Here is a 25,537-nt window from a genome sequence, read left to right as displayed (position 1 = left end):
TTTTAATTTTTTTATTTATATTTAGTTGATATGATTCAATGGTTTTTATTTCTTCTCATACCTTCAAATCAGGATCTTGAACTGGATAATGAATCAGATTAAAATTCAAAATATTTAGGGTGTAGTAGTTTTAGTCTTATCCCTTTCGATGTATTCTTAACTTTTTTTCCCTTTCTAAACCTTTAGCCAAGGGATTTATAATATTATCTCCAGATCTCACAAAATCTACTTTTATGTATGATACCATTCATAATTAGTTTTCTCAGAGTACTTGGTTTGTGACGTATTTGTCATGATTTACCATTAGAGTAATAGTTTTGTATTTTGCCAGTGGCAATGATACTATCACAATGAATTAGAACAGTTGGTACAAGTTTATCCCAAATAGGAATATTCGAAAGTAGACCTCGAAGCCAACTTACTTCTTCACTTGTTGTGGTTAACACTATTAATTCTGATTCCATTGTGAATAGAGTTATAATAATTTGTTTCTTGGACTTTCAAGAAACTGCTCTACCTCCAATTTAAAACACGTGACCACTTGTAGCTTTTGAGTCATCTGATAATGTGTTCCAATCAACATCATTGAACCCCTCAAAAACAGTAGAAAACCTTTGAGAATGAATACCCAAGGTTAAAGATCTCTTTAGATATCTCATTATCGTATTCAATTGGTCAAACAAAATTGGCAACAATATATTATATTATTGGACCGTTTAAATACAACCACTAAAAAATAATTAATTAAATAATATACAAAACATTTGTACGAAAAGAAAATTTGTATCATTAGACATCTCACCACACCACTCGGCTCGGTGTGTGCGTGTGTGTTATTGAGTCAACTCGGGAGTAAGGTTCCCCCTATGGGGGAAAACTTGGGTGCCTCTTGGAGCCCAACCCAAGAACCAATTATATATATGGGTCCCTTTCAGCAACAAACATTTTGGCAAACATTTTGGCAAAACATTTTTCAAAACATGGGTTAGAGGTTTTGGAATGGGCTGATTTTTTGATGAGCATGATCTCTATGGTGAGGAGATCATCCTCATCAAAAATCAGCCCATTCCAAAACTTCTAACCCCATGTTTACAAGTTGGGAAATCGTGGACCGTCCATTTTTTGTAAGCCATTTTTGATGGGTAAGAGGTTTTGGAATGGGCTGAGTTTTGGTGATGATGATCTCCTCACCGTAGAGATCATCCTCACCAAAAATCAGCCCATTCCAAAACCTCTAACCCATATTTTGAAAAATGTTTTGCCAAAATGTTTGTTGCTGAACATTTCCCTATATATATATATATATATATATATATATATATATATGGGTGGCGTTCAAGGGCCAACTTTTTAGCAAATTTTTTGGCAAAACATTTTTCAAAACATAGGTTAGAGGTTTTGGAATGGGCTGATTTTTGGTGAGGATGATCTCTACGGTGAGGAGATCATCCTCACCAAAAATCAGCCCATTCCAAAACTTCTAACCCATGTTTATAAGTTGAAAAATCGTGGACCGTCCATTTTTTATAAACTGTTTTTGATGGGGTTAGAAGTTTTGGAATGGGCTGATTTTTGGTGATGATGATCTCCTCACCGTAGAGATCATCCTCACCAAAAATCAGCCCATTCCAAAATCTCTAACTTATGTTTTGAAAAATGTTTTGCCAAAAAGTTTGCTAAAAAGTTGGCCCTTGAACGCCCCCCTATATATATATATATATATATATATATATCTATATATATCTATATATTTGTTAGGTGGGTTAGTGGTTAGCATAAGAAGGGATAACACTTCTAAAGTCTAAAGTCTGTTTTCTGATATCTAAAATCTTATTTTGGAAAAATTGTTTGTTTATCATTTTTAAAAATTTCTGGTTATAAATAAAATTTTAAAACATAATGACTATTTTGACAATATTACCCTTTTGTAATTTTAATAAATTGTTAATCAAAAAACATAACATGTTATGCATAATGATATCATCCACACATTTAATTTCGATTTTTAACAAATCAAACACTTCAAAAGTACCGTTTTCAAATTGAATTCATACTTGAGAAATTATATTCCAACAAGATAATACTCAAATAATAAATAATCATTTATTTTCTAGTTGAAAAATATAGAGTTTTAAAATTCATATAAAAATATAGGGTTTTCGAACACGAAAAGAGAAGAAGGAGAGAGACCTTGACAACACAGTTGTAGAGAAAGGAGAGGTAGAAAATAAAGGAGAGAGAAAAGTTAAAAATCAGAGTTTTAGGGTTCGTATAAAGAAATGATAAGTCATAGAAATCAGGATTTTGATGAGGGTATTTTATGAATAAAAAAAATCAGGTTTCAAAATTTTCATCCAGCATCCCTCCATCGCTGGTTCAAAACTTTTGAATTTTGATTTTGAAATCTGAAATCTGAATCAAAACAAATAGAAATAAAATTTCTAGAGTCTGAATTTTAAATGTGGACCACCTCCATTCAAACTTTAGAAGTGTTACCAAACACACACTATGTTGAAAAAGGGGAAGAACAATGGATTGATAATCAATCGGGCAATAATACATCTTTGCACATGTGATAAAAGCAATTGAATACCTTTAAAAAATGGTATGTATGAACCATAGATGCTTTTTCACGGAGATGAGTGAGATCTATGATTCCGCCACCCCACCCCACCGACCCGATGTTACATCAGCATTATCCTAAATTTAAAAGTAAAGGCTCAAATTATGGTGTCTAACTTTAACAACTTGTGCTCCGCTTGATCACTAGTATAAATAACAGTGAAGATTTTTGAGAAGAGCAATTATACAAGCAGTCGGCGGCTTGTATTATTAATGATATTGATGTAATGGCTTACATCATGGTTTGTCTTCTCTGTTGTTGTCTTCTTCTACACATATTATTGGTGTAATGGCTTACCTCATTCAACCTCTTTTCTTCTATTAATAAGAAAGAAGGGTGAGAGAGGCTGAGGTGTAGTAAGATTTGATTCAAAGAAATTAACAGCTGCGTCCATTCCCAAACATTAATTCCAGGACATGGAGATCGTTGAAGACATCATTATTGTTGGAGCTGGGATAGCAGGGCTCACAACATCCTTAGGACTTCATAGGTACACTCTCTCTCTCTCTTTCTCTATAGATATATACTAATTATTAATATTGACAGGATGGGAATTGGAAGCATGGTTTTAGAATCGTCGGAGGGTTTGAGGGTGAGTGGATTTGCATTTACAACATGGACCAACGCTTGGAAGGCACTTGAGGCGGTTGGCATCGCTGATTCCCTCAGAGAACAACATGAACAGATTCAAGGGTAATTACTAATTACTAAGTAGTAATTAATTTGTATTTGTGTGACTGACTGACTAAATGACGACGACGACGACGACATACTACCTATCTATCTATATATCCATATATATAATAGAGTTGTGAGTTGTGAGTGTATGTAGGATAGTGTCTGCTTCTTCAATTTCCGGATTGACTACCGCACAAATGTCATTCAAAGTCCAAGGGAAACAGTAAGTTATTGTTATTATTATGTAATTTCATAACCAGTATACATGAATGAATGAATTAATTATTATGATAGATGTTAATTTATAAAGGTATGGTGAATGGTGTTGATTGATGCAGCGGATACCATGAAGTTCGTTGTGTGAAAAGGAAGGAATTGCTTGAAGCCCTTGCCAAAGAATTACCAAATGGCACCATCAGATACTCCTCCAAAGTTGTTTCCATTCAAGAAGCTGGATATTTCAAATTGCTACATTTGGCTGATGGATCCATCCTCAAGACAAAGGTATGGTATGGTATATATGTAATGTAAACCTCTTTTCTTTTGTTTTTTACATTAATCCCATGAAATGAAACCATGTCATCAGATCCCTACTATCTATAGATGCATAGCCAAGCATCAAACCTCAGACAGGTTGCTATGTTATCAATCCCCATTTGGACTCTAAACCCCAGATAACATGCTTCTTGACCAATACCCACTCCTTTGGCTCTTGAAATTCAGGTGTTGATCGGGTGTGATGGAGTGAATTCAGTGATAGCAAAATGGCTTGGTCTCCAAAAGCCAGCATTCACTGGTAGGGCGGCAATTCGGGGCTTTGTTGAGTTCCCGGAAGACCATGGATTTGAGCCCACTTACTTGCAATTCTTTGGAGATGGATTTCGGTCTGGTTTCCTGCCTTGTGACAAAAAATCCATGTATTGGTTTTTCACCTTTACTCAGTCTACTCATGGTAAGTCATTCCACGTTTTGATATTTGTCTTCACCTTTTTTTTTTTTTTTTTCCCGAACACTTGTGCATACTTCCACTTGCATGACATCTAATCCTCTTTTCTTTAAATAATGGATGGTTGTAGACAAAGACAGAGAAGAAGACCCAGCTAAGATGAAGCAATTTGTGTTAGGAAATATAGGTGAAGTACCTAAAGAAATGGTGGGTATAGTAGAAAAGACTGATTTGGAAAACATCACCTCTTCTCCATTAAGATTCAGGTGGCCCTTGAATGTGCTATGGGGAGATATATGCAAAGAGAATGTTTGTGTAGCTGGAGATGCGCTCCATCCAATGACACCTGACATTGGTCATGGTGGGTGCGCAGCATTAGAAGACGGTGTGGTTCTGGCTAGGTGCCTTGCCCAAGCCTTGTCAAGAAAAGCTGAAGAAAATATTGATGATAAAGAAGAAAATATTAGAATCAAGAAGGGCTTGGAGAAATTTGCTAAAGAGAGGAGATGGAGAAGCTTTGATCTCATAAGTACAGCGTATGTGGTGGGTAAGATACAACAGAGTAGTGGGAAGGTGATCAACTTCTTGAGAGATAAATTGTTCTCAGCATACCTAGCTGGGATTCTGTTGAAGAGGGCGGATTATGATTGTGGGAAACTCTTGTGAGATATCTCTACATGTTGGATTGGTGCTTTTGAATTAAATGTATTGCGAGAAGGAGATGTTCACTCTTATAGTTATTATAATGATCTGAAGTGTGTTGGCTAACTTTTAATCATTTGTTTGCTTAAATTAAGCATCATTTAGATGCTGTTTGTTAAATTGAAAAAAATAAGTGCTTAATAGCATTAAGCACTGAAACTTATAAGCGCTGAATTTAAGTGTTGAAAAAGTTGTTTGTTTAGATGTTGAATCATGTTTGTTATACATTGCTGAAGCTGATAAATTGTCTTTGTTACCCTTACATTGTTTGCATGTTTCAAATGCCTATTTGTTATCAAACACAATAAAGTATATTATTTCTTATAAAATTAAAATAAAATTCATTTTTAAATAAATAATACTCAAATCTTCAATTTATAAATAATAATTTCTATTTATAAAAGTCCACAAATTTCAAATTAAAAATAATAATGTCGTACAAATCACAAAAATTTGAAATCAACATTAAAAGAATTTAATTTTCGATGAAAATGAAATATGTGTAATTATAAAAGCACCTACACCATAACCAAATTTTTTTGTTTTATATGGGTTAAAGTTTTTGGAATGAACAAATTTTTAGTGAAGATGGTCTATATGGTCTAGAGATCATCCTCACCAAAAATCAGTCCATTTTAAAACTTCTAACTCGTCAACAATAGTTTTCAAATAAAAAAGTAACGATTTGCAGCTCTTGAACTTGTTTTGATAGGGTTAGATGTTTCAGGATATGCTGATTTTTGGTGATGATGATCTCGTCATTGTAGAGATCATCTTCATAAAAAATCAACTTATTTCAAAACTTTTAACCCATATAAGACAAAATAATTTAGTCATGGTGTGGGTTTATTAAATTGTGGGGGTGCTTATATATTAATGAGGAGATCATTCTCACCAAAAATCAACTCATTCCAAAACTTTTGACCTATATAAGACAAAATAATCAGCCATGGTATGGGTTTATTAATTTGTGGGGTGTGTATATATTTATCCATGGGATATAAGAGGTAATATCCTTTTAAGAATGAGGGCATACTTGTCCGTGTCGAAAAAAGCGAAGTGCTTACCGCTTCAACACTTTTTTTCAGCATCAAAATGGTGCTGAATTTTTTTCACTTATTTTCAACAATAAACATTGAAAACATAGCGTAAACAAACGCGCTATTTTGACAAAAAGTGCTGAATTTAATTTTTTTCCAGCAATAAGCACTAAAAAATAGTGCAAACAAACACTGCCTTAGTTGACTTAAAATATGCATGTTTTAATATTAATTATAAATAAAACACATTTTCTTCACACAAAAAACAAAAAACAAAAAACAAAAAACAAAAAAACAAAAAAAAAAATACAAAAGAAACCCTCAAGGAGCTTCAAAGTACAAAGAGCATCCTATCTGAAAACCAAATCATGAAAACAGACCCCCCCCCCACCAAAATCTCTACTTAGCTTAGACCAAAAATAGAGAAAACTCAAAAGCTTCAGAAACACGGCTTGGGTAGAATTTTTCTTACCCTAGAACACCATTTTATTTCTCTCTTTCCAAAGACAATGGCCGATGAAAGTATAGTCTCTTCTTCTAAGGGAGAAGATATTGTAGGTCTACCCTTCCAAGAGTGAAAGCTTCAGGGAAAACCTAATCCACCTCAACAAGAATTTTGACATCCACCCATTCAACAGGAATTTGATTATGAGTAAGATTTTTTCCCATTTGATTATTTGTCATTACCTTTTCCCCATTGTTCTTGTGCATGTTATAATTTTGATTTAAACATTTTGCTTTGTCTAGAACAAAAGATTATTAAAATTTTAGTATTGGCACGAAATTGCCTCGTACAAAGAGGAACAAAACTCTTTGTCCTGTAAAATTCCAATTTATTTTATCTAGTGAATTGTACACGATTTGCTTATCTAAGAGAGTCCTTGATAGGAGATATTATCGAGATGTTAATGCAATCTTCAAAATTGATTAATGAGGTTTGAGGGGAAAACATAATATTTTGTGAGTTTATAGCTTGCAAGCAGCCAATTCACCATTTAGGGTTGTATTGGATTGGTGTTCAGATAGTGTTTCCTAGCTCCAAGGGCATTTTGGAATAGGAATCATCTTGAGGATTGGGGTAGTGAACAAGGCGACGTTTGGGAAGGTAAGAGCAGGAATTCCACATTTCTCAAAGCTTCTCCTTTTACCATGCCAGTGCTGGAGAAACACCCTTGTGAGTGTTTACTTGATTCACAATCATATCAAAATCTAGAATTTGAATCTTATAAAAACTGTAACGAATTAGGAAGTTAATGATATAGAATCTCTATGGACCTCCCCAAGAGATGGGAGGTTTACCAAGGAGGGGATAGAAGGTGATTGAAGTGGACCACCAATGCGACTTTCTCAGTTCTACATAGAGAAATCTTTGTTGAATAAGGCCATTGCAAATAATACATATGCTGAGCTTCTCGTTAATGCACGGATGCTTGCTTTATGTGGACAGCAATGAAGATTACGCCTATTTACAATATAATGAAGATGATAGCTGTGAGATTTTCACGAAATCACTCATCTACAAAGTGAGAAGCAACCAATTCAAAAAGTTGGCTCTGAAGTGGAGACAAATAGGTAGTTTAATTTATCTTCTGCTCTACTCAGTTTCCATTTTATATTTGGAGGTTACCCAAGGTTTCCTTACTGCTGCCCTTTTTTTCAATCAGCTTGAACACCAAAAGAAACAATGTTGAATGCATAGAAGTTGTCTTGAATAAATCTATATTCTTTCATGTTTCTTCATGATGTAGTTGCTTGGATGGGGTAGTTTCCAGCTTCATCATTAGTATTTGTGTCAGATTTTCTACTGGAATCTTATTTGAAATTTTCAAATGGGTAATAAGCATTACAGTGACAATGCTAATGTTTCTGATTGAGCCACATAGTGCTTGATAGAAAAATCTTAAATCCAATAAATTGAACGACAAACAGGTTTGTTTTGGGGCTAAAGATAGCCGGCAATCAGTCTAGACCTATATTACCCAATTCGTTGGCACTAGTCCGATCCACGAATCGGTACGAACTGAATTAGTTTGTGGTACTGTTCACACTGGGTTCGTAAAATCAAGCGAACCATGAGATGACTGAATATCGTAACTTGAATTATATACATGCACAGGCGAACCAAGCTTGTGACCCGATCTAGGGAACCAAAGCGATCAAAGAAACAAATTAACCCTACCTACCCCATCGAAACCGGTTCAGTCTAGAGTGGCAAACCACAAACCCAAATCAAACTGACGAACCTGGTAACGTAGGTCTAGACCATAGTCACCAAGACATGGTTCATGAATTAGGAAAATTCAGACAAATCAAGAAAGAAAGGGATGGTGTTGTGTAATTATTCCTACTAATTAATATTCTCATATTATATCATCAAATCTCATGTTAAACTACTAGAGTTCGCCGATTCTCTTTGGGTTAAAGGGATAAAGTTAGAGCAGGTATAAAGTTAGAGGAGTAATATTGAAAAAGGGGGGAGGAAAGAAAATAAAGCTGAAGGGCAGAGTAGAGGAAAGACAATCATGTGGAGTTGTGTGGACCCCACTCCTTTGTCTCGAAGTCTCAACCTCGTACCCACATAACTGTAGATGAGTGGACGTTTATCACCCACAAAACCGTAGTTGAGTGGTGTCCACCATTGTGTTTTATTATATAGTTAATAATAAATCACCAAACCCCATGTTCATATCATCCATACAATCACAAAAAGTAACCACAAGTCCACAATGCATTCAAGGTTTATATTGTTCAAAATATTGTTTTAGAAAAAGGTCAATCATAAATCCAAGTAAGGCTTCATCAGCCAATTAATCAAACTCAATGTCATCCTTTTTTTTTGTGTCCTCCTTTGACATTTCATTGGTAAAATGGTCACCATCATTTTCATCATCAGTCATTTCCTATTAGTGCATCAAGACAATCTTTTTTTTTCTATACCATTTTAATTGCAAAGTTCTTGATTCAACCATGAAGTTCACGATATAATAGTGAAGTTCGTTGAAAAAGTCATCATTAAATTGCAACTTTTCCATAAGTTTCTGAATTTGGTAACCATGGTCTACCTAATGTTGAGGAAAACCAATTCAAGTATTTCATTTGTTCACAGGTATGATGTCACAGATGCAGTAAGGAGGGCTTTCTGATTGCGATCATGACAGGAGTTGCTGGAGACTTGGATTCGGAGAGTGACACTAAAGGTGATGGCAATGGGAACAATAATTATATGTATGACAGTAATGGCAATGGGAACCAGAACAGATAGGAAGTGAGTTCAAATTGAAGTGAATGTGTATGAGACAACACAATCTTCTTAATGATTAAGATCTGTAAAAAGGGAATTTTAGCTCCATCAGCCAACTTCAGAACCAACAAAGCAAGGAGTTGTGGAGGATGTCAATATCTCTGTTAATTTACTTCAGAGACTCAATCAAAGTTGGTGATCATCAGACCTCTCGCGGATGAAGTAAATAATGTTCTAGGTAATATGGCTGTCATGAAATTAAACATCTTGCGGCTCAAACCAGCATATTAGGCAAGCTCTTCATTTATTTCCCAAGTCCTTACGCACCAAAATAAAGATAACACTAGATGCCTTTTTGGTTTGTGGAGAGCTAGCTGTCTGGAAAGTACTCTTACTAATTTTAATTACTTCTGAAGGGCAGAGTAACTAGAAGGGAATTGCTCATTATTTCAAAATGGTAAGCCATGGACCTTCGTAAGATTCTTAACTTGGATGGAAAAAGTGGTCAGGGATGTAGCTCTTGTAGAAGTTTCTTGTCACTTTCAAAGGAACCTATGTAGGAAAGTTTTCAATGCAAAAAACATATATGAGGTTGTACTAGGGCTGGCAATGTTTCGATCCAAAAAAATTTTGATTTGGATTTTTGGATCGGATATGGATTGAAAAGTAGAGATCCAATACATTTTTGGATACTTCTCCAAATGCCATTGTCTTCCCAAAGGGTCAAAACCCTCTCCAGATTCCAGATACTCTCTCTTTTTGTGGGAGAAATGGGGATGCAGCTTTCTGTTGTTGGTGATGGGTATGTGAAGTCATAGATAAATAGTAGTTGTTTTTTTTTTTGGTAATAAATCAAGCCTTAGCTTCAATGTTTGTATTTGGTTGGGTGGCGGCTATGGTTGATACTCTGTCCTGTAGTTCTGTTTTTGTTGAAATAGCAGATAAGGGGAGGGAAGAAGTGAACTTCAAGGCCAGCACCACCACAACCACATCTACAATTATTGGAAATAATTAAATAATAAAGTGTGCTCTTAAGGAGGATGAGAAGAAGGTTAGAGGGTCTCTACGTATAATGGTAGATGAAGCTCCCCCTTCATCATTGTGGTGATGGCCATCTCCTCTCGTAAGAGGTTGAGAATCACAAAGAAACAAACCCTAGTTTTCTCACCAATCCATGGATCAGATGAGATTAGTTTTGGATTGGATAAAACCTTAATCGGATCGAATCTGGATCATAGTGTAAAATTTTTGGATCGGTAGCAGTTAGATATTGATCCAATACTGAACCGATCCATTGTCAGTCCTAGGTTGTACTGTTGTAGTTAAGGAACACATAAAGGCTTGAAAAAAGAGGATGGTTGTAGAATGCAGGGTTCGAGAGGGCTTGGGGATCTTAGATTCAATCAAACTTCAATAATTGGGGGGCCTAGGATGTTGCCTAGGATGTTGCCGATCTCATATGTTCTGCACCTAAACAGTAAATACCCCTCAATGGACAAGGATTGAAGTTTGTGGACATTTTCAAGAGATGGTAGATTCTTGGTTAGATCTTTTTACTAATCCTCGTAACAGTCCCTCCACATTCAGGATCAGATTTACATCCTTTTTGTCCTTTTGAATAGAATTCTAACAATGGATAATATCATTTCTTGGGGGGCATCACTCTTATCAATCATTGTCCCATGTGCCTCAATAGTGGTGGGTCTATTGGCCACCTTCTGATTATTTACCTTTGCTTCAAATATTTGAAATTTATTTTATCTATCTTTTCAATCATCATAGGTGTTTTTCAATGAAGATTTTGTATTTGCTACAACACTAGTTTTCTAAAGCCTTTTCTGTATGGAGAAAGGATTTATGGAGGCAAGCTCCATTTGTGTATGATTTTTTTTTTTTTTAAATATGGATTTTACCCTCACATTCCAAGCATAGAGGGAGACGAGTTTTGGTTGTTTAGTATAGAGTTTTTGCTAATTTGTTAGACACCTAAACCAACATGCCAAAAGGCCTAAATCTATTGGAACATGTCAAATTTAAGCCCTTAACCACTTAGGCATGTAACAAACTACTATGCTCAGAAGCTAACATCCACGGCCACTTTCAATTTGGGTGAGGCAGTTCTCGAGGCTTTTCTCATCTTTTACCCAAGGCTCTAATACCAAATGTTAGGTATCTAAACCAATACCCCAAGAAGCCTAGAGATGTTGGAACGTGCCAAATTGAAGCCATTAATCACTTAGGCACATAGCATAATCCTAGACACAACAGTAGCTTTAAACGAGTATGGTCTACACCCAAACACCATGAGATTAAATTAATTAATTAATTAAAAGAAACATAAGAAAACATTTTATAACTAAAACACAAGAAAAGAAAAACAACTCAATATCATTTTATAACACGAGAAAAGAAAAACAACTCATGTGTTTTGTATTCCTCTTCTATTTGATGAGTAGGGTCTAATAAATAAATAAAAAAAGAAAAGAAAAAAAGAAATTGGAACATCAGACAATAACTAGAGTAGAAATCTCATATAAAATCCATGGTCTTTATTTGTTTACTTAATTGAAAAAAGAAAGATGGTTTGCAAGAGAGATAGATATCTGGAAGATCGATGGATCATACACGATTCTTGATGATTCTACGCCTCGCCAAGAATCTTGCAATGGGCGGTGTGAGAGCGATAGTGATCGGAACCCGAACAGGGAACAAAGCCTTGTTGCATAGAACGGCCAAAGCAAGAGCTCCACCACTTGAAGCAGTCAATTCAGCGGTGCGATTCTTCTTCTTCTTCATCATCTGTTGTTGTTGGTCTTCAGAAACGGTGGGCATCTGTTCCTGTTCATGGAGGTTGTTGAAGTCATCCGATAATGTTTCGATCTGTTGGGGTTGGGGTTGGGGTTGAGATTGAGGTTGTTCTTGTTTGGAAACACCAGAGATACCCACTTTTTCGAAAATGGATTCAACATCAACATTGTTTTTAATGGCAACGTAGAGACCTGTGATAGAGGCGGCGGAGACGGAGAAATGAACGCCCAAGGCCACCTTCCCGTACTTCTTCATAAACTCACGGAATCGACCTGTGAACGCCATTTTAACTCAGATGGAGACTATCTCTAGAAAGAAGGTAAAGGTTTTCGGAGAAGTAGTAGACTAGCTTGCACTGTTGCAGAGTTCTACAGAGTACATAGAGAGAGAAAGGTTCTAGGGTTTTAGCAAACGAGAGAGTAATTCATTTCATTCACCCCTCCTCGTTTTGATGAATACTTGCGATACCCTGTGTTTTCAAACTAATGACATAACCCACCATTGACCAATGACATTCTTCTTCACGAGATCAGAAGAAAATTACGTCAATGCATTGTTAAGATGCGTGGGGTGTGGTGTGTTGGGTTGTGTTCTGTTCTGGTGTGGCCGTGTGGCCTGGAGAATGGGTTAACAAAGAGGCTCAAGGATTTTAAAAAAAATAATGATTTTAAAAAAATTACTTAAAGAACCTTCATGAAAGAGTTTCTTTCTAAATAATCCCTAAGTTTTGTATGATAGCTTGACAAGACATTTAGCAATTTTTTTTCTTTCTAACTGGTCCTTGGAACAATAGAGTTTACCAATTTTACAGTCGACCTCGACGTATTTTATTTAGTGTTGAATTCACAATTTTTATTTGAACTTACCACTATTTATTTTCGAATTCACCACTTTTTATTTATTTATTATCGGGCTCAATGTTGGAAAAATCCACCCATTTTCAATTTTTTAATTTTTCCAATTAAAATATATGGAAAATCGACTAAAAACTTGAGATAAAGACTTATTTAAATGATTTCAATCAAAAGAACCATTCTTGATTGATTTTCATCAAAAATTAAGAAAAATTATGAAAAAAAAACTTAATTTTTTTTACATAATATTCAAAATATTTGAAAAATTGTTGAAAATGACTTATTCTTCTTTCTTTAATCCTTTTTAATGGAATGGAGTTTCCAAAACTCAATTGAAATATCCAAAATCTAATTTTTAAATGAAAACGATAAGTTGAGACGATTAAGGTATTTGATCGTGAGAAACATGGGAGATAAGGTCTAGGGACCATTTAGAAAGAAAAAAGTTAATAAAAATTCTTGCTAAACAATCACTGAAAACTTAGGAACTGTTTAGAAAGAAACCCTTCCTTGAGGGTATTTTAAGTAATTTTCCCATTGATTTTAGGAGAAAAAAAAATCAAGAGTTTCTCGTTGAACTTGAAATACCCTTGCATCATAATCCTTGACCACAGTCTTTTTGTAGAGATTGAAGGAAAATGATGTTAATACCCTCATCTTCAACTTCTTGCTCAACTACTTTTTTTTTTTTTTTTACTTCTCTTGAGAAGTTGACGATAAGAGATTTTAGGTAAGAAAAATAAGGGGGTTGCTGCAAGTGGTTGGAGAAGAGGTGATGGGGTTAGAAATATTGTTGATTTTTGACGAGGATGATCTCTATATTAAGTTAGAAGTATTGTTGATTTTTAGTGAGGATGATCTATATCGTGTGAGTGTGGTGTGGGTTAACGTTATTAATTCGTGGGGTGCTTTTATAATTATCCACATTGGAATATTGGATTCTTCATAGAATAGATTATAGAAGGACTAAGGCGGTGTTTGTTTGCGCTATTTTTCAGTGCTTATTGCTGAAAAAAATTAAATTTAGCACTTTTGTCAAAATAGCGCGTTTGTTTACTCGTGCTTATTACTAAAAATAAGTGAAAAAAATTCAGCACTATTTTGATGCTGAAAAAAAGTGCTGAAGCGGTAAGCACTTCGCTTTTTTCAACACGGACAAAGTATGCCCTTTGTTTTTTTGAACATGGACAAGTATGCCCTTATTCTTAAAAGGATATTTACCTCTTATATCCCATTGATAAGTATATAAACACCCCACAAATTAATAAACCCACACCATAGCTAAATTATTTTGTTTTATATGGGTTAAAAGTTTTGGAATGAGTTGATTTTTGGTGAGGATAATCTCTACAATGAGGAGATCATCTTCACAAAAAATCAGCACATCTTGAAATTTCTAACCCTATCAAAACAAGTTCAAGTATCGTAAATTGTCCCCTTTTTTAAAAAAAAAAATTATTTTTAACGAGTTAGAAGTTTCAAAATAGACTGATTTTTGGTGAGGATGATCTCTAGACCATATAGACCATCCTCACTAAAAATTTGCTCATTCCAAAAACTTTAACCCATATAAAACAAAACAAAAAATGACTATAATGTGGATTGTCCTTATTAATTCATAGGGTGCTTTTATAATTACACATCCTTTATTTCCATCGAAAATTATTCATCCAAAATTAAGTTCTTTTAAAGTTGATTTCAAATTTTAGTGACTTGTATAACATTATTTTTAATTTGAAATTTGTGGGTTTTTATAAATAGAAATTATTATTTATAAATTGAAGATTATTTGAGTATTATTTATTATTTAAAAATAAATTGTATTTTAATTTTATAAGAAATAATATATTTTATTGTGTTTGATAATAAATAAGCATTTGAAACATGTAAACAATGTATAATATGATTGTAAGGGTAACAAAGACAATTTATCAGTTTCAGCAATATGTAATAAACATGATTTAGCATTTAAATAAACAACTTTTTTAGCACTTATAAGTTTCAGTGCTTAATGCTATTCAACACTTATTTTTTTCAGTTTAACAAACAACACCTAAGTCATAGATACGATGGTTACTTACTTTGGTTTGGGTCTGGTCTGTCGGACTACTCATCAGGTCGCAAAAAGTCTCCAATGGAAGAGCAAGAAGAGGACAAGCGTGACGAAATCAAAACTCTGGAAAACCCTGTGATGAGCGATCCTCATCCCTCACTTTTATATTCTTCGATCGAAAAAGAAGAAGAAGAAGATGATGCGTTGGTGCGTAGAGTGGTGGTGGTTCCTGATATTGGAGACCTTCATCTACCAGCCGTTCCTCCATCTGCTATTGACTCCAATTTCGTTAGCTACTTCGCTACTGGTACTATTTCCATTTACCAACTCACTTACTCTATAAAACCAATCTTAATCTTAACTTTCTCCCTCCAATTAAACTCCCCCTTTTTTTTTTTTTTTTAAAAAATTTCAGATTTTATAAAGCCAGGACACGATCAGTACGTTTATCGCCACGCAAATGGGTAAATACTTGGTCTTTCTTGTATTTTTTTTTATAATAATAAAAAGAATATTATTGATTGAGTTTGTGATGAAAGGTTATGCGTAATCGGTTTGGCTCCGACGCATGTTGCATTGAGAGAGAAAGGAGGAATTACGGTTGTTGATTTCAATGTCGGCAAGTCTGATAGGAGCGAGCGTAAGGTCACAGGAAAGCGAAAAAAGGTATCTTTTTTATTTTATTTTTATTTTAGGGATCTATTTCTATTCTCTCCTCCGAGTCCGACGCATAGCATTATAGCATTAGCATATAACGAAGATGAATTTCTCAGCTATAGATTTCAAAATTTCTGTGAAACTGCAATAAAGTGTCAAAGGTACTTAAAAAGTCAGTTGAAGTCAAGTAGGATTTTTATAAAAACACTAATCATGTCAGTGAATCACAAGAATCATAAGAAACTTGTACTTGAATAACCGTAGATGGTCTCATGCAGAATGCACATCTCTTTGAACCCAACACAGCTCTATGTAAAGTGTTCGCCAATGATACTTTCTACATTGTGAGGTTGGATTCATTCTACCCAATGTAATGTTTTTTCTTCAACTTTTTTATTTTATTTTCAGAATGAAACTTTCTTATGCTTTTGCCAGGTGTTGTGTGAAAGGCTCTCTACTAGAAGTGAATGATAGGTTAATTAAGCAACCTGAATTGCTCAACTCATCGGTGAGAATCATTTCCAACCTATTCATTATATTAGCCTTCTAATGTTTTATGACAAAAACTGGTGAATGCAAATGACCCCATTGTCTCTCTTTCTAGTGAACTTATAGTAGGTTTCTTCTTTAAAGGTTTCATCATTTCCTTAATCTTTAATACAATGACCATATTTTCTTCTTTCTAGGCTTGAATTGTTCTTTTATTTATTCCATGACATATGATTGGGAATATGGTTCATTAATTATCCATTTGTAGAATAATTTGACTTTGAAACTTCAGTGAAATGCCATGACGTCTGTCAATGTTGATGTGTGGCATCTACAACTTACTTTTACAACTCATAAGCTATTTGGTGGACTGACTCTATGAGAAGTAAATCATAGGTTAATTTATAAGTCTAAACAAGGTCTATGTTCTACATTATGCATTCTTGTTCCAAAATCTTTTGTTCAATAATATCTACTTCTCTTATGAAAACATTATTTTTTCGATTTATGAATGTCTGCATTAACTTAATGGGATCAATAGTAACATGATATCAGGTACCTATATGGTAGACATATCTACAACATACTATATCCTAAAGCAAGTCTCTCTTGGTGTATGTTGTTTGAAGAAGACATAATGTTAAGGGATGAGGCTAGGTATAGAGGTAGTGCAAAATAAAAACCGTGGGGAGATTCTTTGTAATCAAAGGCTTTAGAATAAGTAGAACCAACTTTAGTAATGACACCCATAGAAAGAAGGGCTTGTACAAAATGTAGGGTCATCAAATACCTGGAAGCAATCATTTCCGTTGTCTTGTTCCTATTATCAATATGATGGGGAGATTGAGGAGGATATCGTCCATAGAATTAGAGATAGATGGTTAAAATAGAGGGGTTTTATGTGATCAATGCATCACAATCAACTAAAAGGAAAATTTTATAAGAGGATTGTAAGAATCACTATGCTTTATGGGACTGAATTTTGGACCATCAAGAAACATGTTTGTAGCTTGAGCATAGTAGGGATGAGAATGCTAGGGGTGGATGAGTGGAAGAAATAAAAAGTATAGAATAGAAATGGTCACATTCGTGATGATGTAGGAATAACCCTAAAGGTAATAGGCTAAAGCAAAGTTAACTCAAATGGTCTTGTAACTTGCAACAAGGGCTCATTGTAGACCAATTAGAAGCAATGTCAAGTTGAAGGTTCTAAAAGAGTGAGAGGAAGACCAAAAAGAATGTGGATTGAGGTAGTGAGATAGGATATGAGGAGCAAGATTTGTTAAGCCGGCCAAATTTTCGGTTAAGGATTTGATGATGAAGATGATCTATATCACACTCTTAAGAATTCTCCATTCTGATACCAATTATCATGATGGGATTCTTTAGAAACATTTACATTTGCATAATTGTAAATTCTGCCTCCTAGATTCTTTCCATACGTGCGACTATGTGTGGATTGTGAAGCGTAGCTCATCTTGCATATGCTACTCCAAATGGTTGTATTTTCTTATATCATGGATTGAATTGTCATCATGATTGTTCTATCATTTCTTGTCAAATCAATGTGTTTTCCCATGTTTTGGCATTAATTATTTGATCTTCCCTAAAAGTGTTTAGTTTCACAGAACTTCTTCTCTGTGTTGAATTAATTCCAATTTTTACCTATCCAACATTTGGTTCAAAGTTGAGGTTTATTTCTTTGGTTTAGATCTCGATGATGGTGGTAAACACCAGATGGTTCAAATAAGCTTCTTTAGGAAGGGGTGGAGGAATTAAAGGTGCGCATTTTGCAGCATTGGTGCCTTTGTGAAGGAAGCCTTGGAGTAAGACAGATTATGCCCTTGAATTTTCTATGTTGGGATATGGTCGTGGAGATTAATTAGCAGATGTAGACACTGCATTTTTGGGCATGCAACCTAACCTGCACTACCTAGGTGTGATGTAAGCCCTTTGTCTTTCAATGCTGCCCTGGACCAATGGCAGTGTGCCCATGTTAGCACCACATGTGTACCTTATTGTAAGCTCCATTCATCCATGCCTCCTATTGCTGTAAGTTTTGACCTTCGATGGTGACTTGGTGCCATGGCAGTCTGCCCTTCTTAGCACCATGCCAGTGCCTTTTGTAATCTCCATTACATGGTAGGCAAGGTATCCAGCCAAGTGGCCACTTTGATAATGATACAGCCTATTGTTGTGGTTGCTTGGCTACGTTTTGGGGCTATGAGGTTAATTGGAATGTTGACCAATGAGGCGCCCCTCCTAATTGTTGGAGAATATAAATGAGAATCCCCAGATAGCATAGACATCCACATTAATCCTGGGTCCTAGTGCCAATGTGAGGCAGTGCACTTGGTTTCCCATCGTTGAGGGGCTTGAGGCCCCCATTGCCTACTAACTAGGGAAGGGCAGCGGCACTGTGCTGGGCTAGTGCCTCTGGGAGAGGGAGAATCCCCAAATTGTGCTGGAATCAATCCAAACATCCAGTGGTACCCACATGTGTAACTAATGTGATACAAACCTTTCCTGCTTTGGCTAGGTCGTGGGACATATGTGGCTGACGATCCAATGCAACAGCAGTGGCTAAACCACACGCATCTTGGTTTAGGTGGTCATTGAGGCCACCTCATTAGTCCTGCTAATGCAGCATTCTTGATAACCAGTTCATCTCAGCTCATCCATCCACCACTTTTCAACGTGGAGTGGAATTTTGGAAAATCTTCGTGGAAGAACCGTAAGTAGGCGCATCTTTCCATATTAGGATGTAGGTGAGAAACATTCCCTAGACTTTAGTGGACTGCAGCAGTGCATGATACGCAAAAAGTCACTGATCTATATATATTTAAGATTTTTAACAACTCCAAAAAGTGTGGTCCACTGCCACTGACTATTTGAATAAGTACTAGGCAGTGTTTTTACTAGCTTCTGATGACAGAATTTTTTGTTACAATAGTAGATAATACAGAATGTGTTTGGAGGTTCAGGGAAATGTCTCAATTGTCCGGTCCATATGAATAAACTTCCTCTTGCTAGTTTGATGATATTTGGTCATTATTGTTGCTTAGAACAGGTTAATGTTTTCCTATCCTTTGATGCAAACATAATTTGATTGAACCATTTGGATTAATTTAAAGAGAGATACTTGTCAGTATGGATGGAAAGAAATGGTACTCCGTAGTTACCTATGCTTACAGATGATAGCACATGCTCAAGGGGGATATGATCCAGATTTGATTAGCCTTTAGCCTTTCTAAAGATTTCTGATTTGTCTGTGTCCCAATTCCAGGGACGGAGCTATTAATGAGCTGGTGGGGGCAATTTCCCCCACAGAACTTTGAGACACCCCCATATTTTCCACTAAATACATGCCCCATTTGTCCCTTCTCCCTCACCTCTCTCCCCATTTTCCCCCACACCCTCACCTCCCTCCAATTCCCCCCCTCCCTCTTTCAATTTTTTGTTGATGACATTGCCTCTTGACCGGGCCTTCTCATATACTAATTGGAAATGACCTAAATATCCCTTTCTTCAACTTCTAACCAAAAACCTTTGAATTTCTCCCTAAAACCATTCGTCTTCAAGTTCTTCAACTATACTACTAACCATAGTTTGCCCCCACTACAAGAAAATCCTGGCTCTGCCCCTGCCCAATTCCATTACAAGTCTGCCATTATCTCTAGCATAAAAATGGTTATAGAAAATGACACAGTATCATTCCCTAGTATTGTATTAGTCAATGCTGATACCTCCTCATTTTTGTCTCTCTCATCACAGGCAGCCAGAGAAGGATACATAGCAATTATCATGCCAAAACCTGTAGATTGGCTTAAGATCAAGAGTTCTTTACTTAGCATTGAAGACTACAAGAAGTTGAAAGATCTTTGCCGACTCATCTGAAGGTACTCTTATGCAATAACCATCAATCATCTACACAAGGGGTCTGGAACATCCAATACTGGATCTCTCGCTGATCCTAATAGTCTCTGATCTCAGGTTCCTGATTCCAAAATATCTAGAAGCATGCATTTTCATGCTGTACATCATCATCAGATGAAAATTTTGCGTTCAATTCATAATTAAATTGAGAAAAACAAAACGTTGGTGATTTAGTTGTAATTTTATGTTGAATTATTGTCATTGTTCTGAATTTTCATATTCTTGGTTCTCCATTTAAGAAGAGAAGCATATGCTGTTTTTTGCCCCATTGCAGAATAGTTCTGCACATGATAGCACAATCATCCCTTCACATTGTTCATTTTTATATTTGTCCAAAAGAATGTAGTGGATTGGATGGTTAAGATCATCCAGTTGGGTATTTGATTGATATTTACTGGAGGGGTGTGGGGGGATTCCATGTGGTTTCTACAAGCATACAACAAGCATAGGCATGGCACACCTGTAGGGGTTTGAAGTCTTTTTTTTCCCCCTTCTTACCTGTTCATTTTTTAAAGCCTTAAATTCCAATTCATGTAGTATGTTTCTTAGTTGAATACAAATTTGATTTCTTCAAGATTGAAAAACCTTGAATCTGGTAATGTTTATTCATATTTATCAATTCATTATCATACCATTTGTAGATGGACAAAGATTTTCCCTGCACAGAATAGCTAATTCAAATGGTGCTTTTAATTTTCACCTAAACTAAATTTATGGTCGTTCAGTGAACGTGGTGCTAAGAGGGCAATAAAAAAGGGTCTTGTTATGTTTTAAAATATACTGCACATGCAAGAGGTAATTTACTTTTAGGAGCTCCCTCCTCTCAAGGTAAGTGGGTCAATAAATTGACTGACATGTCCATGTGTCATTACATGGCCTACCATTAGGTCAATCGACGGATTTGTTACCGAACCATTGTGTAGGCTCTACAATGAGACTTGACAGTGTCAGACACCCAATTGTTTGTAGTGTTGATGATCTACTCCAGTAGACTCTTTTCTCATTGTCGACACCATTGTTACCAACTAACTTGTCATACTGCATAGCATGGAGGTCAGACAACACCTAATAACCCAGTACACCAACTCCTCTTTGGAAACTTGCTGCTTGGCTATATATATATATATATATCTTAAAAGAAGTAGAGTAAACCTAAGAATAAGCCCACAAATTTGGGATAATGGTCACTCATACAAAATGTATTGTTTGTTTGGAAAGGAAAGTCCTCTATCTCAGTAGTTTAGAAGGGTATGCAACATGGTGTTTTGGGTGGTGGGTTCCTATTCTACCTACACATAAGGCCCAAGTCTCAACTGTCTAAAATCCCTGAATGTGCAGTGCAGGTCAGGAATAATAGCTAGGTCTGATGTCAGAGGAATATTGAAGTTCACATGGTCTGTTGAATTTTGACCAAATCAGTGTGGTGCAGAATGCGGATTAAAAAACAATTGAACAAATAAGAGAATAAAAAAGTTGCTAAAGCAATCTTAATATATGTAGCTAGTGAAGATTATAAAGTATCAGTCACAGTTCCTCTACGATAAGTAAAGCTTGATGGTGAAAGAAAATGGAGATAAGAATTGGTAATGTGGTTGTGGTGTTGACTTTTGTCTGTGCTTCCATTCTCCAATATTTGAATGAGTCTCGATCACCTTCCAATCGGATTGCACATTAACTTGAGCAGCAAATCGCGAACATGCTCTGCTTCAACCATTACATTATCCTTCCTCTGCTACAAAAACACAACCCATAAATTTTACATTTGATTTATATTTGAACTTTGGTGGTCCTATCCTTTAACAGCTTAATCTGAAATTAATTTAAAAGCTAACCAAATTGTAGTTCTTGGATCTGACCTCTACGTTGAAGACATTCAAAACTAGGCCTCTGAAGGTGGTGATATTAGCATTGGTCACTACCAAGCCTAGAGAATCTATGGCCTCCATCAACCTCACAAACCCGTGGGGTTTGTGCTTGCATAAAACTTCGATGCAGAATTCATTTCCATCTATTTGGGCCACTTTTACTTGTATCTACAAATTATCAGTTATCTTGTAAGGAAACATTACAAGAAACTAAAACCCATTTAAATTTTCGTCAAAGGAAAGATAATGGGGTACCTCCATCTGTTGTGCCTTATCATGATCATCCTCATAGACAATTACAGTGTCTTGGGATAGTTTCGAGGGATCAGAGTTTTCACCATTAGAGGCGCATATAGCTCCACAATTGATAATTCCCATTTTCGAACCATTGAGACATTCTTCATGATCAGAGGGGTCACCACAATGACTAACCCAATTTTGATTTGGTTCTTCTAATTGCACATTGTTGCTGTTGTTCTTAACTCCAGAGGAGGATGGCTCCTCGAGCTCATCTTGGAGATCTTTCAGTTGTGCTTGTAATTCTTTAACAAATTCGATTGCGTCTCCCAGGATGGACGCTTTGTCCAACTTAGAATCATCACAAGAAGATGCACAGATAAATGAGCATTAATGATATTTTTCAGTGTTAAACAAGAGGAATGATCATGACAATAGATGAAACTAACGTACCTTAGTGATATTGGGAACCAGTGATCTTAGAGTATAAAGCCCATCATTGATTTTCTTCCTTCTTCTCCTCTCAGCACCAAGGTTTTTTGACCCATGTCGCCTCCCCACTACTTTGTGATCAGCATTCCCACTCTGATCACTACAATTTGAGACTGAGTGATCAGCTCGGGCTGTCTCATGTTTTATTGAATCCTTGTTCTTCAATGGAAGGAAGCTAGCTGTAGTGCTCATTAGAGCTTGATCGGGTACAATAGTCTCTGGATATTCACATTTGACTGAAGAAATGGAAGCCGAGGCTGCTTCATCAAACATAATTGATTCAGTCCATCCTTTGAAAAAGGAGGAAGGGAATTGCTGCTGCCCCCCTAACAAGAAGTTGTTCATAGGAGGACTGCAGAGGCGAATCTTCGTATCAAGATGAAGATCCATTGTGGTGGATGAGGGGTGGCAATGATTTTCTGAGAAATGTTTACATTGGTGATCTTCAGGGATCCATCGTGAGCCATTGTCCTCTCGGCCCATCACGGATGGCTGCTCATCGAAATTACCAGTAATCATATTCATGGCTTCTTCTTTCTTGCATGACACATTGGCCTGTGCCATAACCAACTCTTATGTGGGTCTTTTCGGATACCTGTAATAGAATTAGATGGTTTATTAAGTATTATTAGCTTGAAAATTAAAGATCAATTATATTATTTGGATTAACAAAGAAAACCCAAAATCGACTATCAATGAGGAGCTTTCTTGCTCCACTTTCTGGGTTGTTAATTTGAGTAAGCCACATGCAATCGATTTTTCATCCATATGTGAAAAATAGAATTAATTTCAAACACTAACACCCATATTTAATTATTTATGCAATGGACTGAGGAAATGTCAGAGAATTTTGGATAGTGGGGTCCCAGGAAACAATCATAGATTTTTAAAAAAATGTTTATTTACCCAAAGTTGGAACGACTGTGGGTGTGGGATTCACATTTTTATTTGTGAAGAAAAAATTCGAAAGGGAAAAAAAAAAGTTAGAATAGGAGGGAGGGATATTATAAGGTGTTTTGTATTAGTCTAGTTTAAGACCGATGGAGACAAAGAAAAGAAAGAGTAAGTTTGAACAAATACCCAGAAATAGAATGCAAGAGCATGGAAGGAGGCAAGTTGGCGTGAAGATATATATATAATATAGCTATTTTCAGTCTTGGAGCTGAAACATCAAATCCCTCCAAGGAAGCATTATAGGAGAGACTCCATCGTTTTGGGGTTTCTCAGCACCAACTCAATAAACTACACCTAAAGCAATCACCTCAAAGTTTATTTTATATATACAGTTTAGAGAGAGAGAGAGAGAGAGAGAGAGAGAGAGAGAGAGAGTTGATCTTCCCCCCATTTCTAAAGAATAAGGAATCCTGCTTTTCAAAGTTACAAAGCGTGTCAGAAGACTTACCAAAGAGGTTCATACGGCTTCCATGTTCCCTGTAATAATCACTCTCCTTCGTACAGAACACAGAGAGAGTAGTTCGGCACATGGGTTTACCAGGACCAGGAGTTGCATTATCGTAGTGGGGTTTTTGTATTTTTTTAAACAGAAATGATACCTAATGCCATCTACCCTCCAAAGCACCTTTGAACATCACATTGAAAAGAAAACAACGACTCAGTCCTCTTGGGTTAATGGTTTTAAAATTCCAAAATTGTGAATGCTAACGACCTTATAAAGTCTTGAACATTAGCCTTCTCCTCTGCATAGGAGTGTCAATGTCCCAAAGCATTTTTGTTTTTTAGTATAAAAATAAATGAATTTTGCTACTTGAATGATGAGGGGTGGATCCTAGATTTTTTTTTTTTTTTTAAATCTATACAATTTTAGAGAAATTTAGAAGTCGTAGAAAAAGGTATTTAAGTCATTTCCACTTAGTCTATGAGAGAAGGCCCAGTCAAAGGGCAATTTCATCTTAAAAAAATTGAGGGATGAGGGGCAGAAATTGGAAGGCAGTGAGGAGGTGAGGCAAATAGGAAGGGATATGAGGGAGTGGGAGCAAATAAGGTATTTAATTAGTTGAAAACAAATATCGAGTCATCTCAGATGAGTTTTTCGATACATTTGAGACGTCTCGTGAGATAACTCAAAAAAATGAACTGTGAGACGTAAAACTCGATCAAAAAATGACTTTGTGAGTTGGTCTCGTTCAGCTCTGATATCGAGTTAACTTGAACGATACGTCTTAGTCTCGGACGAGTTTAAAAATCATACCACTACCTCCTTACTACTAGCTTCGCCCCTCTGGTATTTTCATAGATATAAAAAATCATGATTGCATCATAAAAATAAAAATTTATTTTTCAAGGATCAAAATACCATTGAGATTTTTTATATTTTCAAAAACATCATTAAATAAATACCAGAATCCCTTTACTTCTTATACTAAAAGACAAAAAAATTAGGTTATTTATTGAAAATTCAAACTTGTGGAGAATGTTAGTTTAGGTCTTGTTATTGTTTGCTTCTTCATTTAAATCTCACGAACGACATAAACCCATACACCATGACTTATTCCTCTCTATATTAGTTTAGGTTGGTTTGTGTTTTGTTGTCCATTTTTCTATTCTCCTTAGTAGTTGAAGATTTGTAGTCAAATAAAGAAATTGAGAGTATTCATGTCAGGGCAAGTATGGATTTTCTCAATTACAAATATTGGATTAGTCCTTCTCTACCAGGAAAACTATTATAGAGTTTTTATACACAAATTTTGATATAACCTTCTACATGGAAAAGCTATTCCCCTATATATATATATATATATATATAGGGTCAGGTTCAAGGGCCATATGAGAAAATATATGTAAAAACTTTCGTTTTTCAAAAATTTTTAAAATATGGGTTAGAAATTTTGGATTGAGCTGATTTTTTGTGAGGATGATCTCTATGATGGGAAGATCATCAAAAAAAAAAAAAAAAAA

General features: G+C 35.6%; 4 protein-coding genes across 7 annotated transcripts; 2 read left to right on the top strand and 2 right to left on the bottom strand.

Moving 5' to 3' along the window:
• Positions 1-2,931: 2,931 nt before the first annotated feature.
• Positions 2,932-5,160, top strand: LOC147405263 (monooxygenase 2-like). Of its 2 annotated transcripts, XM_086441506.1 has the most exons (6): positions 2,935-3,113; positions 3,170-3,316; positions 3,456-3,524; positions 3,640-3,805; positions 4,025-4,253; positions 4,378-5,160. In XM_086441506.1, exons 1-6 carry the CDS (start codon positions 3,040-3,042, stop codon positions 4,911-4,913), a joined length of 1,221 nt encoding a protein of 406 aa, XP_086297632.1. In that variant the 5' UTR covers positions 2,935-3,039; the 3' UTR covers positions 4,914-5,160. The 2 variants fall into 2 exon arrangements, with proteins under 2 accessions (XP_086297633.1, XP_086297632.1); XM_086441507.1 differs by lacking the exon at positions 3,456-3,524 and having other exon boundaries at positions 2,932-3,113.
• A 6,574-nt stretch (positions 5,161-11,734) lies between these two features.
• On the bottom strand, positions 11,735-12,504 carry LOC147405262 (transmembrane protein, putative (DUF1279)). Its single transcript, XM_086441505.1, has one exon. The coding sequence runs from the start codon at positions 12,321-12,323 to the stop codon at positions 11,850-11,852; it is 474 nt and encodes a 157-aa protein (XP_086297631.1). The 5' UTR covers positions 12,324-12,504; the 3' UTR covers positions 11,735-11,849.
• A 2,450-nt stretch (positions 12,505-14,954) lies between these two features.
• On the top strand, positions 14,955-20,293 carry LOC147405261 (Single hybrid motif superfamily protein). Its single transcript, XM_086441504.1, has 6 exons — positions 14,955-15,252; positions 15,361-15,409; positions 15,485-15,611; positions 15,881-15,951; positions 16,038-16,110; positions 19,866-20,293. The coding sequence occupies exons 1-6, from the start codon at positions 15,027-15,029 to the stop codon at positions 19,986-19,988; spliced, it is 669 nt and encodes a 222-aa protein (XP_086297630.1). The 5' UTR covers positions 14,955-15,026; the 3' UTR covers positions 19,989-20,293.
• A 1,219-nt stretch (positions 20,294-21,512) lies between these two features.
• On the bottom strand, positions 21,513-24,214 carry LOC147405260 (transcription factor ABORTED MICROSPORES-like). 3 transcript variants are annotated; one of them, XM_086441501.1, is made up of 5 exons: positions 24,024-24,214; positions 22,583-23,216; positions 22,148-22,480; positions 21,884-22,060; positions 21,513-21,759 (listed from the first exon to the last, which is right to left on the bottom strand). In XM_086441501.1, the coding sequence occupies exons 2-5, from the start codon at positions 23,183-23,185 to the stop codon at positions 21,676-21,678; spliced, it is 1,197 nt and encodes a 398-aa protein (XP_086297627.1). In that variant the 5' UTR covers positions 23,186-23,216; positions 24,024-24,214; the 3' UTR covers positions 21,513-21,675. The 3 variants fall into 3 exon arrangements, with proteins under 3 accessions (XP_086297627.1, XP_086297628.1, XP_086297629.1); XM_086441502.1 differs by lacking the exon at positions 24,024-24,214 and adding an exon at positions 23,702-23,923; XM_086441503.1 differs by having other exon boundaries at positions 21,514-21,756; positions 24,024-24,212.
• Between the last annotated feature and the right edge of the window lie 1,323 nt (positions 24,215-25,537).

This window comes from Akebia trifoliata, chromosome 4, assembly GCF_017979445.1.
Source record: "Akebia trifoliata isolate Shusen 1 chromosome 4, ASM1797944v1, whole genome shotgun sequence".
NCBI classification, from domain to species: Eukaryota; Viridiplantae; Streptophyta; class Magnoliopsida; order Ranunculales; family Lardizabalaceae; genus Akebia; species Akebia trifoliata.
This window is presented reverse-complemented; position numbering and strand designations above follow the sequence as displayed.

Coding starts and splice junctions, on each gene's coding strand:
- LOC147405263 (XM_086441506.1), top strand. CDS start 3,040: ATGGAGATCGTTGAAGACATCATTATTGTTGGAGCTGGGATAGCAGGG. Junction 3,317..3,455: donor CAACATGAACAGATTCAAGG/GTAATTACTAAT, acceptor GAGTGTATGTAG/GATAGTGTCTGCTTCTTCAA. Junction 3,806..4,024: donor GATCCATCCTCAAGACAAAG/GTATGGTATGGT, acceptor CTTGAAATTCAG/GTGTTGATCGGGTGTGATGG.
- LOC147405262 (XM_086441505.1), bottom strand. CDS start 12,323: ATGGCGTTCACAGGTCGATTCCGTGAGTTTATGAAGAAGTACGGGAAG.
- LOC147405261 (XM_086441504.1), top strand. CDS start 15,027: ATGGAAGAGCAAGAAGAGGACAAGCGTGACGAAATCAAAACTCTGGAA. Junction 15,612..15,880: donor TCACAGGAAAGCGAAAAAAG/GTATCTTTTTTA, acceptor GGTCTCATGCAG/AATGCACATCTCTTTGAACC. Junction 16,111..19,865: donor CTGAATTGCTCAACTCATCG/GTGAGAATCATT, acceptor CTCTCATCACAG/GCAGCCAGAGAAGGATACAT.
- LOC147405260 (XM_086441501.1), bottom strand. CDS start 23,185: ATGGCACAGGCCAATGTGTCATGCAAGAAAGAAGAAGCCATGAATATG. Junction 22,481..22,582: donor TGGTTCCCAATATCACTAAG/GTACGTTAGTTT, acceptor GATGATTCTAAG/TTGGACAAAGCGTCCATCCT. Junction 21,760..21,883: donor TGAATGTCTTCAACGTAGAG/GTCAGATCCAAG, acceptor GTGTTTTTGTAG/CAGAGGAAGGATAATGTAAT.